Raw genomic sequence first — 16,794 nt, forward strand, 5'->3', positions numbered from 1 at the left:
ATCATAGAGAGCACAGTGTCTCTCGGGGAGGAGTCGAGATGAGGTGGGGGTTTGTGAGGGGGGCACTTAGCTCACTTTCCCTCTGTGTGAGCTGTCATTCTTGCCAGACGGAGCTGTGGAAATGAGATAAAACTGAGCTGACACTTCAGGAACTACTCACTTGTGCAGCCAGCCACCAGAAGAAGACCTCTGAAGACCAATACTGAAAAAGCTTTGGTGACTTGTCATGTGTGCTGGATGGCAGCTATCTTCTGCAAGCAAAGGGGAGATTTACAGGTCAAGAGTGACTGCAACACCTGTTGTGAGAATAGGACAACATATGGAAAAAATGAAGATTTGATTTTGATTTTTTTTTTTTCAATAAGGAGTCATCTATTTGTGTTAATACAGACAATTTTGCTTTTCATAGTTCAACTTACCTTGTGCTGAAGACGTTTTGTAAGAACACGTCATCTTAGTGAGCCCCACTTCAACCCTGAAGACCAGTGCACCCCCGAGAAGACTATGAACGTTCTATCAAACCCCATGGTCAGGGCCCAGGAGCAGTCTCTACCACTCTGTGGACCTGGATCTGTCCAGGATTTACCTCACTGTCCACCAGGGTTCAATCCTGGCTCCCGCCTAAATCCTGGCTCTATGCTGGCCCTCCAGGGCGACCACAGATCGGCCAAACCTCAGAGGGAGCTGAGCCCCGAGGAGCAGCAGGAGCTAAGGAGGAAGATCAACAGCCGGGAGAGGAGGAGGATGCAGGACCTGAATGTAGCCATGGATGCCCTGAGGGAGGTCATGGTGCCTTACGCCTCCTCGCCTTCTTCTGCGTCTTCCTCTCAATCCCACCAGCCCGGGGCTCCCCCGGGTCGCAGGCTCTCAAAGATCTCCACCCTGGTCCTGGCTAGGAACTACATTCTCCTCCTGGGCTCCTCTCTGCAGGAGATGCGGCGGCTGCTGGGGGAGGTGAGTGTCGGGGTGGGGATGAATACCGGTCCAGTCCCCAGGCTGCTGCTGGCAGGAGGGTGGCCTCTGATCACTGGCCCAGGTCAGTTACTCATCTCCCCAGAGTCCCTCCTCACCTCAGCAGCCTCCTCGTCTTCCTCCGCCTCACCTGCCGCTGCTAAATGTCCCCTGTTTTCTCCCGGCCTCATGGAGGCCCCTTTGGCCCCAGTGCAGTGGAGCTCTGCAGGGGCCTCTGGAGGGCCTCTCTGCCCCTGTGGAGTGTGTAGACTGCCCAGATTTAGCCATTCAAGTCCAGCTCCCAGGTTCCCTAAGTGACACCTTGAACCATGTTGAAGTGTTCTGGTTATGGACAAAGAGGATTGCGGACTGGAATGGACTTGATGACAGCTACATGTATGCAACATTTTTATATGAATTGTTATTTTTCTAACATCTTCAACTTGTTTATCCTAATTTACTTAATTATCCTTTGTTTGAACTTTTTAAACATTATGGGTCTGTTCTCTATTTGTTCTCTGTTCTATTTCTTTTTGTTTTGTGTAACAATACACAAGTAAAGAATTATTCCCTATTTGTTGCAGATATGTTGTATTTTATTACTTCCCGTATGCCATAAACTGAGAAACAATTTACCTTGATAATTCTTTCATTTTCATGTCAAAATCTTCTATGTGTAAGTTTATATCTGTGAGTGGTTTATGTTTGTCCTAATGAGCGTACAGTATTTTTTGCATGTTTGTGTTTGTGTGAGACAGAGTAAGAGAGGAGAGAGAGAGAGAGAGAGACAGAGAGAGAGAGAGAGAGAGAGAGAGAGAGAGAGCGAATGCATGTATGTGTTCGAGAGAGGGAAACAGAGAGATGTGTGTGAGAGACAATGTGTATGACAGAGAGAAACCGTGTGTGTGTGTGTGTGTGTGTGCGTGTGTGTGTGTGTGTGCGTGTGTGTGTGTGTGTGTGCAACATGTGTGTGAGATGCCCCTGTATGTATTCTTCCCTCTCAGCAGGTCAGCTCAGCTTCTCTCCATGCCTTGGCTTTGTGCTGTTCTCTCTCATAAGAGATTATAATAATTGCTGATATACTTCAGATTCTGAGGAGGGCCAAGTTGAGAAGCTTCTTACACCCTCCACCTCATCCCAAATAGTGAAACAGTCCTATTCTATCTACAAGCCACCCTCATTTCATCCCCTATTCACCACTCCAACAAGCAAAAGATCAAAACCCACCCATGTAATTACTGTTCTGCATAAAGGAGGCCTTTTCATTATTCCCCCTCTCTCCTTTTCCGTCTTTAATCAAATTCTTGATGTTTCTCTCTGTTAAAGGTCTGGGACGGGTGGTTTGGTGCTACTCATTACACTCACTTCACAATACGTTCAAACGCCCAGAAAATGTGTCTCCCTGAATGGGGTTCACTCCACCAAACTCGCCACCCCTCTGGAAGAAAGCAGGCAGCTTCATTTTGAGTGAGAATAAGAGGTGTTGGTAGGGGGAGGATATCCTCAACCACAACGCAGGCTTTGCTGACAACCTGGCCCTTAGCAAGGCCTGCATGAATAATAATAATGAAAATAATCATAATCATAATGCCGATAAAATACTCAAAATAATTGCTACCCTGGAATAAGAGGATTATGGAGGGTAAGATATGTGAATGGTGGTGGCTGAAAATAAGGGAATCTGTTAGCATCAAGGAGGACAAAAGGAGAGCTAGATGCCATTAAGTGAGATTAAGCCTAATAAGGCTTGATTTTCTTAGGAAAAAGGGGGATGGAGAAAAGGGTGAAAGTGAAGGAGGAGGAGGGAGGGAGAGAGGGGGAGCTTGATTCATAGATCAAAGTAAGATGGCTAAACTTTGTGGCTTTCATTTACATATAGCTGCTTTATGTCTCTGTCCATTTCTGAGGGATTAGTTACCTTGCTAATTGTTTTGGTTGCTCTCCATTCTGCTACCTATACCCGCCGTCCATTTTCCTCCTGCCCTTAAGATGGTTTGGCCTTTCTCTTTTTATTCCACCTCCTTAATTTCTCCCCCGCGCATTCTCTGGTCTCTCTTTCTCTGAGAGGCTCTCACTTTCTTGTGTTTGGTGGTCGCATTGTTGGAGCGATGCAGGGGTCTGGTCAATCTTTGTGGTCGCACTTTAACTCATCTCCCTTTCATCATCACTGCTGTTCAATGGGACTGGGGGAGCTCTCTCTCTCTCTCTCTCTCTCTCTCTCTCTCTCTCTCTCTCTCTCACTCTTACACACACACACACACACACACACACACTAAAATGGGGATGATGGTAGCTTAAAGATTGGAGAAGCAGACTTGTGACTGGAAGGCTGCAGGTTCAAATCCCTGGATTGACTGGGAAAGTTTCAGCAGAGTTGTCCTCCTTAATTTCTCTCTCCTCTCACAGTCTCCCATCTCTCTCTCAGTCTCTCTCTCATGCTAAATTTCTTTCTCTTAACCAATATTTCTAACTGTTTTTTTTCTCCCTCAGCCTTACTCCCAACTTCCCCAAATCTTTCATCTTTTCGCCCTCCTGTGTGTTAATTGGTTTATATTGTCTGACACACAGTCAGTTCTGTGTTGCCTTAGTTTTGTTTCCCTCCTCAGCCTGGATCCTATTTTCTTTATGGATCTCAAGTTCCCACTTGGACTTACAATTCATTGATGAATCAGAAGTTTTTGTATTTGACCCACTCACTTTTTGTAACACCACAACTATTATCATATAGCTGCCAGAAATTATTTTTTATTCTGGTTTGAATTATGAGAATCAAGTATAAAAAGATATTAAGTCTTCTTTTGGTTGAGAGATATCTCTAAATTAGAAAAACTAAGACAAGAGATGTAACTCCCATTTTAGCTGCCTTACACTGGCATCCGCTCTAATATACAGTACAATCAATTCTAAGGTTGTATTAATAACTGTAGTATCAACTGGCTTGGCTGCGGCCTATATGACTAAGCTTCTCCAGAGCCATAGTCTTGGATCTCCAGACAAAGCTCTTTTAAAGTCTAGCACTGTATAAGGGCAAAAAGTGATCAAGCATATGTGGGCCACTAAGCTCTTGAGCAACCTGTCAGAAACATATAATTAAGATAATCAGAATCTTCTTTTAAAACTAATTGAAAACATATTGGTTTGCATTTAATTTGCAGTTAAATAATAATTTGTTCTTTCTGTCATTATGCTAAAACAGCTTTGTTCTTTTATTGAGGGTCCAATGTGGTTTCTAACTTTGTAGAATGAGGCTTAAAGAGCCAGTTATCCTTTTGGTTTCAGTTTGATGGTGCACTTAGTGGTTACTCAGCTGTTAATTGGACATTCAAACCAACAGTGTTTTATGTGTTTTATTTGTATTGCTATGATAATAGTACCATTACCTCTTGAACTACTACTATTGCTACTTGAGCATGCCTTAAAGCAGTGGTTCTCAATGTGGGGTCTGGGGACCACCAGGGGTCCTTGAGGGGGTTCCAGGGGGTCCCCAGCAAAATGATGAATTGTTAAACTTCAGCATTATTTCATTTACAAGAAGTTAACACAATTAGAGAATGTAGAAGAAAGACTGTTTTGATCATAGTTTCACTGTTATCTCTCTATCTACAATACAGACAGTCATGGGATTCTGGACATCATCATATCTAACAATAAAAATATTCTCATTTGGGTCCAAGAGACAAAATCTCATCAAATGGGGGTCCATGGCTCTAATGTGGACTACTTTGGGGTACTTGATATGAAAAAGGAATCACTGCCTTAAAGCATAAGTTTCAACGAGGAGCCTATTTTCCTATCTTTTTCTATCATGACCCAAACCTTGTCAGTTTTTCACTACAGAGCTAGCTGACCTGACTCTCCAGCACAGTCTTACCGGGCAAACTGACACTGATGTCATGCCTGTCTCCTACACTTCCTTGTTTACTATTTGCCGGCCGGCTGTGGCTGGCTGTCTGCCTGCAAAATAAGTTGTGAAAGCTATCAAGTCGTGGATAAACTGAAGATTAAAGATATACATGTCTCCTTACAGAGTGAGCATCAATGTGTTGGAAAAGACATACTTTGTGTGCATTTTAGGTTGATTTTTAGAGTCCATTGGGACTGAATTGGAGAACTGCACACAGACAAGCAAGTTGTGAGTAGCTCTATAGTGCTGAAATTAACAAGATTTTGCTCAGAATTAATCGGTATGATGGAAAATGATAGGAAAATAGGATCCAGGTCAAAAATGTCAGGTGCTACTATTTAATGGGGCAAACAAGGCCTGTATTATAACAATTTTTTGTTAAAATGATTATTTTGTTCATTTTATTTTACAGTGCTTTGTAACTAGGTTTAGTGCAATAAAAATACAGATATTATTTATCTCTCTCTTTCTTTCCCCTCATTTCTCTCACCACTCCTATTTCCATCCTCTCTTCCTTCCACTCTCTCTCTCTGTCTTGTTCCCATGTGTAAATGCCAGGCTTGTACAGGGAGGGGCAGCAAGTTAAATTACCCAGTCTGTTAAAGACTGATTGAGGGCCATCTATCCTTCCTCTGCTGTGAATGGAGGAATGTGAGAGCTCTGCTTGTCCTTTCAGCTCTGCACACATACGGCTGTCAGATTTATCTCCTCCTTCTCTGGGTTTGTCTGCTGCCACTGAGCGCTCCAGCATCCTCCCAGTGAGTTATTAAGGGTGTGCAAGGGTGTGCGATATATCACACTCTCAGCTAATATGGGAAACAAAATCTGGTGGCCTAAGTCGCAAAGCGTAGCTTAAAATGGATTTAACATCACAGACAAACATACACATACACACACTGAACACAGATTATCTACATTGTGTAGTATACTCACATACAAATTAATGGGTAACAGTTTTATGCTTTGGTCTATGCTTTAAATCATACATATAGTTGCCCAGTGCCTTTAACAACCAACCACTTCATATGCAGAAATCTAATAACTCATAAATCTTTACAAAGATTGCAAATGGAGGCAAACCATTTACATTTTAAACTAATCTTCAGCTGACAGATGTCAGTCCTTGAATTAAAAAAAGTCAGACACTGAAAAAATATCTTAATTACAATAGGCTAAATCATCGTGTATACAGAGTTGTTGAGGGTGCAACAGAGTTTCAACACTAGATTCCACATTGCCTTCTTTCGGACTTGCAGATATCCACTAGATGCCATGTTCACAAAGTACAAAACTTTTCAAATGTCACTACAGTCACTACACCGTTGACCACTGGAAAGGACTATGGTCTGGAGACTGATATATTTTCATATATCCATCTGGACTTCAATGGGAGCTTGTGTGCCCCCAAAATGTCCAATAACCTTCCCACTGTCCCCACAGTGTACACATACTGTTGCTTCACGCTCCAGCATGTAGCCCTCTTGCCCTGCACATTGTCTTGCACTGTCCCCTCTTCTCCAGCCTCTCATCTTAGAGAGTCTTGTTTGTCTCCAGCCTTTTGCCATAATGGTTCTCAGTACTTAACCAGTCAACGTGGGGAGTCCTTGGCTTAGGAAGTCCTGAGCCATAAATGTCATCTCCTCAATGAGCGGAGCAGAGGGGCTGGTCAGGACCCCCATTTACTTTCGAACCCAGCTTTTATTCATCCCCTCCTCCCCTAAATAACATTAGGCCCTCCTGTACTATCCCACCCTGAAATTCCCAACCCCCTCTATCACCCATTCCAGCTCTCTGTCCCATTCACACCGTGGCCCTCGTTACAACTTTGAGGCCACCATTAACTGTCACCTCATTACCCCGGTCGACTAGCTGTAAGAGTGTGGCTGAGATGAGACACGGTCACAGGGGACTTCACACGTACGGAAACAGGGTTATTGGTGTGAAATTCTCATTAAAGCTATCATTTGATTGGACGCTTTTTTAGATTAGACATAATGAAATAATCAGCATAGCTTCAAAGACAAACTGAATGAACTGAACCGTTTGCTTGAACTCTACCATAGGAAAGGTTGTAGGTTTCGTTTCTACTTTCAAGGGGACGCTGGATGAACCCTTGAGCAGAAACTCACACTGACATACTGTGGGCACAGTAGTAGCCTAACTGGTCTCCCTCTCAATCACTGCTACAGTTATGAGAAAAGTATTCAGGAATGAGAGAAAATTAGAATTACTGGTCAATGTTAAATACAACAAGACACTGCTAAACTGAACCACTGACATGAATGGCAAACATTAACCAAAATATGAAACATGGCAGCCTAATTTTCATAGGCATTTAGAGGAGATTCAAACAATGAGAAGGGCCCATGTCTTTTAAAGGGGAAGGAGTGTTTGCACTTGTGACCAAAGCCAACCACAAAATGCAGAGTGAGTAAAACTACAGTACGTGCATCGGGGGGAGAAATAACTGGGGGATACAATTCATCCTTCTCCTAATATTGAGGGGGGACATGCCCCCTGTCTCCCCCTGAATCTACACCTATGACCATGGATAGAGTGAATGTGTTGACAGCTGCTGTCATCGCATTGCAGTCCTGAGACTTCTCACCACCACATCATTTATATACGTGACACAAATTGCCCTGACACTAGTGCAATACTTCATAGTGCATTACATACTAACAAGCCCCGGTTACCAGGTGCTTCTACCAGTCCTTATGTCATATTTGAAGAGGGAAGTAAACAAACACAATCCTCAATCCTGGAGTGATCAAGCAAGTGAGCAAGTGAACGAGTGAGCGAGCGAGTGAGAGTGTGTGTGTGTGTGTGTGTGTGTGTGTGTGTGTGTGTCACAATGGTAATGAACCTCTGGCCCTCAGTTAGCCCTTTGAACCCTCAATGGCCCTGGAGCCAGGAATTCCAGTTAACACATCACAGATCGGTTTTTTCTTATTTGTCTTTCTGTCGGCTCTCAGGCGTTTCCCACCCCCCACCCAAACGTCGTCCGGGTGTCGACAGGGCCTGACAGGCACCAGCCTTTTCCCTCCTCTGTTTCCCTGTCTTCTTTCTTCCCTTCCTTTCTCTCTCTCCTCTGTTTGGGCTCCTCTTTCTTCCCTCTTTTTCTGCTTAATTGAGTTGTTTGGCAGGCAGGCTTGTCAGACGGCGGCGTCTACGTGGGGAGTCCGTGGGGCGGGGGGCACCCGGTATTGTGCTCCCTTAGACGGGTTAGTTTTTCACCGTTAGTGCTGCATGAGTGCACATGGCCCGGAGGAAAAAAAAGAAGAAAAAATGAAAAAAAAAAAAAACTATATGAATAAGTAAACCTCAGGTGAAGCAGTAAGGTCCTTGGTTATTATTAGAGATAGATTTTTTTTTTACATAATTAAATATTAGCTAATATTTGCTAATAAAACTGTAAAACAGAGACAGAATTTTTTTTACATAATTAAATATTAGCTGTTTTACAGTTTATGGAAATGATCAGGAAAACTTACACACATTAGATTAAATTAGTGTTGTGTCGTGTTGTTACACATTTTTCAAAAGCTTATATAAAAAGAAAAAACATATTACCGTTTGGTCTGGCAATATGTAACATGAATGCAGTTTGTAACCTTACCTTATAATTATATGTGCAAATTTATGTGATACATATTAACAAATACACTACATATTTTACATCCTGTAAAATCCCTGTAAGGAAAATATTTTAAATAGTTGAAGCCTGTTCCCATATACTTTTCACTGAGATGTGGACCAGTGTTGAGTTAAGTTGAGTTAAGTTGAGTTAGAGAGGCGAGAGTCCTCAGCTCCAAGTGCTCAGCAAATCCCATAAATATCTCTTCCATACAACAGTGTGGAGCCCCTTCAAGGAGCAGGCAAACACTGGCTGTGTGGAGTCATCAATCATCAAGACAGAGAAAAGTGTGTGTGTGTGTGTGTGTGTGTGTGTGTGTGTGAGAGAGAGAGAGAGAGAGAGAGAGAGAGAGATCTTCATTCACATTTTATTTTTCATGTTAAAGTGATAACATGTTCATATAAATAAATGTCCATTTTGCTACTCTCTGTGGCCAGTCGATATAACATGTTAGTGATTCAACCAAGCGGCCAAAACCACGGGTGAATTTTGAAGCCAGTAAGGAAGTGGCTGAAAGCTGTAATTCAAGTCAATGGGACCACAACCCAACTTCTCACTCAAAATATAAAGTCAATACATTTTTTCGACAAGAGATTATGGCCATGGCAAAGGAATATAACTCACAAAACGGGGTTGTTTTCCTTGTGATCGACAGGTCACCAATTATGGACCAATAGCAGGCGGCTCTGCGGCTCCACTGGCTCCAAAAAAATGTCAACATGGCAGCGATCGTAAACCCGATCTTTTGGCTTCAAAACGGCCGTCCAGAAACCTATGGGTGATGTCACATTCACTACGTCCATCTTTTTTTACAGTCTATGGATGTGTGTTATTTACAAATTTGTTGCAGTTTCCATCACTCCTTAGTGGTTAGAAAACTTTGCTTATTGCAGCTTTAAGGCAATAGGTGAACACATGTCTTCATGTCAAGGCATTATGGGAACTGCCAGAGAGCAGTCTGCTGTCTCGCTGCCTTCAGCCTCTTCTGAAATAAAATCTGTCTCCTTGCTGTGACTAACAGCCACATACCGAAAACCACAAATCAAAGTATATGAAAGTGAAACCTAAGTTTAGTGTATTTCGTAATGAGTTTCTTTCTTACATAAAAGCCCTTAGAGTCATGGAAAATAAAAATGCAATGAAACGTTTTAGTATAATAGAAGAATATTATTTACAAAAAAAGCCCTAGCCCTTTAAGTATTTTTTTCTTTTTGTTATATTTAATATGATTTCAATCTCTTGTCTGTTTTGATTTGTCATTTTTCTGTCTTTTTGGTATGTACCTGATCCTATTGGTATATTGTGAAGGGGTGGGGGCACATTGAGGGGGTACTATCTGCAGTAGAAAACCAAGTGGTACTACCAAAAGAGTTGAGGCGGTACCATGCTGTGGAAAAGCTGAATTTATAGTTCTGGGTGCTCCCATTGGTAATTGAAGGGGGAACATCCTAAAGGGGGGAGCTATAGTAAGGTTTTTATTGTTAGTAGTTACTATTTCCTAAATTATTGTAATATATACTATATATTGGAGATTACAAATTGTACAACTGCTAAATATAACTGTATATGTGTTAATGTATATGTTTAAGAATGTCCTTGTTGGAGCTCCCCTGTTGTTAGTTTGGTCCACTAATTAATTAAGCACCTGGGTAGGGATGTACAGTATATAAGGAGTGACTGTGTGTGGGGATACAAGGCTGTTTTGGGAATGCTGCTGGGGCTGGCGGCAGAACCTGTAAAAAGTTCTGTTTAAATAAATGTGCCTGACCATGGGCTTAAAACTGAGTTGATCTGCCTCCTCACTGAATCTCCTGTATAGACCAACTTTACACCAGGTATCAAAACCTGAAATCTATTAAAATTAGTCTCACTAATGGAGTTATATTTTAAACATTCAAACAAAAAATGTGCCTTTGTCACAATGGCTATGTACACACTGCCAGAATTCGGTAGTGACAACCGAACTGATGAATGAGAGTAAATTTGCATGTCTGGTAGAGGTCTTCATGGGTCTACACGGACCCCTAGGATCCGAGACCCGACCCGGGTCCCGACCCGGTCGTATGGGTTCGGGTCCACGTTTTATTATGGTCAATCGGGTCCGGGTCGGGTCCCGTTCTATTACCGCGGGTCCCGGGTCTGTTTATCATTATGTGTAATACCCGAGTGGATCCGAGAAAACCCGTGATCAGTGCTGATCACGTGACGAGACGAGAAACGCATGTGGAGGCGCTGTGTAACGCTTGAGTTTGTGTATTTCCTTTCCCTAGTCATTACATTTATCTTTCAATTTGGATTCAAAGTGTTTTATGTTTGATAATGGATTTTTAAGGGTTTTTTTCAGAGGCTATGTAAGCTGGAGTATTTGCTGGGCAAACTGACCGACTTGTCCTCTTTTAGTAGAGTTACTCATTAAAGCTTTATATTTAATAGATTTATGTTCAGCCTGATTCAACTGAACCCAGTATTTCATGGCTCTTTTTTGAATGCTGATATGTATGGGGAGGAGTCCTAGCTCTGCTTTGCATGCTATATTTGGTGAGCTTTGAAGGACCAACAATACATATTTCGAAAATTAATTTTGGAATTTTTCACTCTTTTTTCACTTTGAAGATAGTTGGTCAAGTATGAGTCCACAGACCTCACTCCAAAAAGAATTGGCTGGTTATGCGATGAACTATGATTCAGTGTCATTCCTCCACAGGTAAACTTTTCATGTTTTTCTTGCAATCCGATGTCTTTTGAAACACCAAGACAGGTTTTTTCTTTTTTCAGTTTTGACAGTTAAACCCCACTTCTGACAATATTGCTCAACAAGGCAAGGCAAGGCAAGGCAATTTTATTTATATAGCACCATTCAGACACAAGGCAATTCAAAGTGCTTTACAAGGGCATAGAAATACATTTAGGACATTAAGATGACATTAAGATTGCATTTGATTGATTGGCCAACCCATTTTGCTCCTCAATGGGTCGGCCAATCAATCTGAAGCTGCACATGGGCATTGAGCATTGGCATAGGCAGGGACTGACGTAGCTGATTTTTCCATTTTCCCAAATTTATGCTGTTTATGCGCATTTTTGGCAAGTCTGTGCAGAGTTGTGGCGCGCGCATCCCCGGGTCTGGACCAGTAGGAAATAATGAAGGAACAGCGCCAGTGCTTTTTTCACACGTCTTTCGTGTAACCAACTTTGTTCCAAGCAATGATTTCTATCGACCTTTCTATTGAGTATGTATTATATTTATACTGAGTATAAGTTCTATCGCGATAGATATCATTATTGTTTTATCACCCAGCCCTACACTGTTGTGTTTAGAAACCCAAAAAGTGGTAGCAACTCTGCTGCCACCAATATAGGGGAGTTAAAACCCTGTTCACACTGGAGTTTCAAGACAACATAGAGTGTTACAAAACACCCTCTGGTGACTGTTTTGAGATCTGAAAATGGTGCTCTGAAGCACTCAGGTCACAGAGTTTTCAAACCTGATATGGAGCATGGATACACCAATGAGATAAGTGTTTTGAAACACATTTCAGAGATTCAAAGTCTTTTTTTCAAGGATTGGAGACACCCCTGATTAGGGATTCGAAAGACTGCACGGTGTTTCCAAGTTTGTAAAACCTGGAACTCTAAAACCTAGTAAGGTGTTTCCTCAACTCCAAACACCACTTAGGTGTTTTGATGCCTTATTTAATGGACTGAAAACACCACTATGGTGTTTCAATAGCTGACTTTCATTGATACCTTATTTTGCAGCATTTCAGACACCACGATGGTACACTTAATCTCTTTTCTCATGTACTCCAAACACCACTATAGTGTTTATCATTGGCAGTAAGGTCAAATATCTTTACTACAAATCAGGACAGAAAAATATCTTTTACAGGCATTTTTATTTATGCTTCATTTATGAAGCATAGCAAACAAATCTTAGTTTCATCAATAAACAATCAGCAGCATTCAAGATATTGTATTGTAGGGCCATCCTTAGCCCAATTAGTACAATTTTGAAAATGTCTACATGAAACAATGACATACATCATATGTCCCTAAGTTTCATTAAAATTCATAAGTAAAGTCAAAGATATTGTGTGATAATTATATTCTATACTGTATAGACAATCACAGAATAATAAATAAACATTGTAGCACCCCTTTGGTTCAGTGGCATCCAAAATGTTGTGCATGATGGACGGACTGACGGATGAACAGACAGGGACTGATCCATAGTACCCATACATTATCTGTTAGGGTTCGGTAGTAGTTGTATCTGTATACATTTAAATGTGCAGTTGCACATGTTGGGATACTGCTACCACAAAATGAAGTATGAGAAAGGAAGGGCAGTGAGGGCATCAGAGAAGTTGTACACAGCCAATACAGTTTTATTTGTGGCTACTATGTAAAATCTTTGCGCTGTAAGAACGGGGCGATTGTTGAAATATAGGGAGTTACTGTATAGGGCCGACTGAAGCATCTTGTGGGGTTGATGTTTCCTCCTGGTGGAGCATCATGCTGCTCTGACCTCCTCATTCAACAGTGTCGAGGTCTGTGGCAGAGGGAGGACACATGATGGACACACTTACTCACTCACACACACATGCAGGGTTCATACAGACATTATGAAATGAAATTCAAGGACTTTCAAGCAGCCTACTTTTTCAAGCACTATTTTCTCATTTTCAAGGATTTCACTCAAAGCACATAACTGAAATGTTATCACAGATGGGACTTGCTCTGTGCACACTATCCAAAGACTATGGCCAAAATCAATAGAGAAAATGAACAAATATCACAAATATCATCTGACATAAAGGACTTCACTCAAAGTAAATAATTGAAATGCTCACTATCACAGATGGGACTTGCTCTGTCCATACTATCCAAAGACCATGGCCAATATCAATAGAGAAAATGAACAAATACCACAAATATCATCTGACAGACAACGCTGAGGGCTCAAAACCCCACAACGAGCGCTTCTCAAGCTGTCATCACGGCAGGGCATTCTCCCTCACATTGCCCATGTTCACTATTGGATTTGACCAGACACACCACTGTCATTGTACGTAAGGACAAGTAATTAATCCATAATCCACTACAGGCTGTGATATATTGAAATTAAGTCACAACAACCACCTCCATATTCTAAGATACCTGTTCAGTCTGGTAACCTGCAACCATGTACAACTCTACTCTTCCTCTTGCAAAACATATTTAGTTCAATCTGTCAGAAGGTTAATGTATGCATATAAAAAGTGCTTGGCACAATAACAAAATAATTTGTAGAAATAGAAAAAAGACACCCGCACAATGGATCAATGTTCACTTTGATAGTGTCTTCATCAACATTTCAGTTTAACTTTTTTTTTTTTTTTTTTTTTTTTTGAGATTTTTGGGCTTGGTGAATAAGATTGAAAAGTTGCTGAGCATAACTGAGATTAATTCGATGTGGGGGTAATTTTTAATACCTCCACTGATAGTATTATTGCACAAAAAGTTACAAAATGCAAGTAAATAGTTGTATTCTGAAATCATCATTAATAACATCTCTGTGTGTAGATCAACCTGTACTAAAATGGTCTAAAAATGACAATGCAATGGAAATTTATTCCAAAGTCTCAAAAATGCTATGTTGTATTGCTTCATCTTCTTTTGTGATTGATTGTTGATTAGTTAGATCTAGGTAGGCTTGTTCTCTGTAAAGTCCTTTGAGACAGGCTAGTGATGAAGGGCTATAGCACCTGCCTATAATGTGATTACGGTGTGCTCGTGATGGATATGTCTTATTAAAATATTATTGATTAAATGTCTACTGGCATTTTTGAACAAATAAGTACTCTTTATATTGATTATTAATAGAAAAACATCTCCATATCATAGCTCAAAAACTATATTGTATATTCCCAGGAATTGCAATGTGATTTTAAAGTTACATTCACCAGCCTATCCAGAATGCCAAATTGTGTAAAACCTTTTTTCATAATTATTATTTCATTTAAATTAATACAAAAATGTATTATAAAGGATATTAATTATAAAGTGTGATATTTCTTGTGTAGTCCTCTGGTACAATAAAACCTGTATGGAAATTATATGCCAACGTGTATTTTACACATTTTTGTATTATAATTGTGTTTACAATATTTGTCTCAAGTAGGACTGCCCTTATTATATATTACAGTTTTCACAAAAATGCTGGTGGTTTTAATACCAGCTTTCCATTGAGGTTGAGGAAATTGAGCATTTTGATAAGTGGATGTAGTGTTGTCATTCCTTTGCTCGTAACATTTTCTCCACTAGGGAAAACAGCACTTCTCTATTATTAAGCTTCTTTATTATTGATGATGCATAAACATCCCAGAATAACAGAAACTTTGTCTACCGATTCTGCTTTGTGGTTTTGGCTCTGGTATTGCTTATTAGTGGTTGCTTGGAATTTAAACGTATTCCACTTGTGCACGTTATTATAATCGACTCTGGATAAATAACGTTTCTTAAATGCACAAACTATAAATGTAATATAAATGCATTATGTTCATACCACTGCATATCTTAATTCCCTCTAAGACTGTATATGGAGCCTGGTGCCTTCCTCTCCCTACGGAGCGTATTGAAATGAAGGGCTTCATTCCAACACTTGATATCCATTTAAAAAAAAAAAAAATGTTCTTCTGTGTTCCACAAAAATGTAAATATTTAGCAAAGGTCTGAAAGTAATTAATAAACTATAAAATGTGTTTTTCTTTCTCTCTGCATGAGTGACACACACTCTTCCCTTACCTCCAGGTCCATGAACCTATCCGTCTGCTCACACACACACACACACACACACACACTAACACAGACAGCCAAGGGCAAAGGGAGATAAAGTCTTTGTTTGTCTGTGTGTGTGTGTGTGTGTGTGTGTGTGTGTGTGTGTGTGTGTGTGTGTATACATTACCAATATGAGGTTTTTGAAGGGGTGGGTGTGTAGTCAATTTACAGACATGGTACAAGGTCTGGACCAGAGCCACCAGACTTCAGCTCTCCTCCCTCCCTCAACCTGCCCCACCCGTTCTACTTTTACCCCCCCCCCCCCCCACACACACACACACACACACACACACTCTCTCTCTCACACACACACCCTCTTGAGGGCTGTTCTGACAGCCGCCCCCCCAGCCGTCACACAGCCGTTCTGCTGACCAGCACAAACCCTCAGCCCAAGGACGGTGTGCGTGTGTGTTTGTGTTTGTGTGTCTGTGGGTGTGTGTGTGTGTGTGTGTGTGTGAGAGAGAGAAAAGCCAGGGTGCAGGGGCCACAGCTCAGTCCTCCTCTCCTCAAGCCTGCTGGAATGCCAAAACCAGCCGGCAGGGTCAAAGCAGGAGTCAAAACACTTCAGAGAAACGAGAAGAGGCCAAGTAGTGCTTTGCATTTTTATCACACAGCTACATGATTCTGCTGCATTGAACAGGAAATCTAAATGCCTTTACTTTGAAGCCTGGAGGGAGATCTGTTGGAAGTTAAAAGGTGGAGAGCATGTGTCGGTTAAGTTGCCTTGACTAGTTGTTCAAAGTCAGAGTGATGAGGCGTGTGGAGTAATGAATACTGTACAGCTGGTACTGAATCCTCCCTAAGACACTTAAACACTTAAACAAATTGGTGATTTGCTTTTCTGGGTCCGTTTTGCTGTTTGATAGCAGAACATTTTTCAGTTATCTAAAACATCAACGGTATACATCAGGTTTTGGTGTCAGCCCCTCAGATTCAAAGAGCAAGGGCTTCTTTCTAGACTCTAGGGCTGTAGTCGAGACCGCCTTGGACGAGTCCAGATCGAGTCATTTGTGAATCGAGTCTGTGTCAAGACCAAGACCGAGGGGGGTCGAGACCGAGTCAAGACCAAGACCGCAAAACTACAAGTCCAATTCGAGACCAATACCATAGCAATGTGTTATCCAAGGCTACCATTGTATTTATTGACTAAAATAGCATATTTTTGTTTATTGCCTAAAATAGAAGGGAGGTTTCTAAAGATATTTCAACAAAATTAGCATGTTTTGAGGACAAAATTAATTGTAGGCAGCTGGTTTATGTTCATAACATACAGTAGTTACTTAACTAGAAGTGGATTAATCTATTTCACCTACTTTTTCTTACTGCTCCACAACCACATGCTGCTCTCAGCATGGCTTGACTGAAAATATTCTTACCTGTAATTTAAGAAGGAAAAAAGACAGAGAAAGACAGAGCGAGAGCAGGAGTAAGGTTACATATGGACATGGTGAGTTTTTTTTTTTCATTGGTTGGGTAGTTGGCA

At 41.2% G+C, this 16,794-nt stretch overlaps 1 protein-coding gene across 1 annotated transcript; it reads left to right on the plus strand.

Moving 5' to 3' along the window:
• Window positions 1-504: 504 nt before the first annotated feature.
• On the plus strand, window positions 505-1,269 carry olig1 (oligodendrocyte transcription factor 1). Its single transcript, XM_071534394.1, has one exon. It carries the CDS (start codon window positions 505-507, stop codon window positions 1,267-1,269), a length of 765 nt encoding a protein of 254 aa, XP_071390495.1.
• The last annotated feature ends 15,525 nt before the right edge of the window (window positions 1,270-16,794 follow it).

This window comes from Centroberyx affinis, unplaced genomic scaffold (assembly GCF_046629955.1).
Source record: "Centroberyx affinis isolate AG114_WGS23_722 - 3 ecotype Tasmania unplaced genomic scaffold, CSIRO-AGI_Caff_v1 ptg002533l_1, whole genome shotgun sequence".
Taxonomy (NCBI): domain Eukaryota; kingdom Metazoa; phylum Chordata; class Actinopteri; order Beryciformes; family Berycidae; genus Centroberyx; species Centroberyx affinis.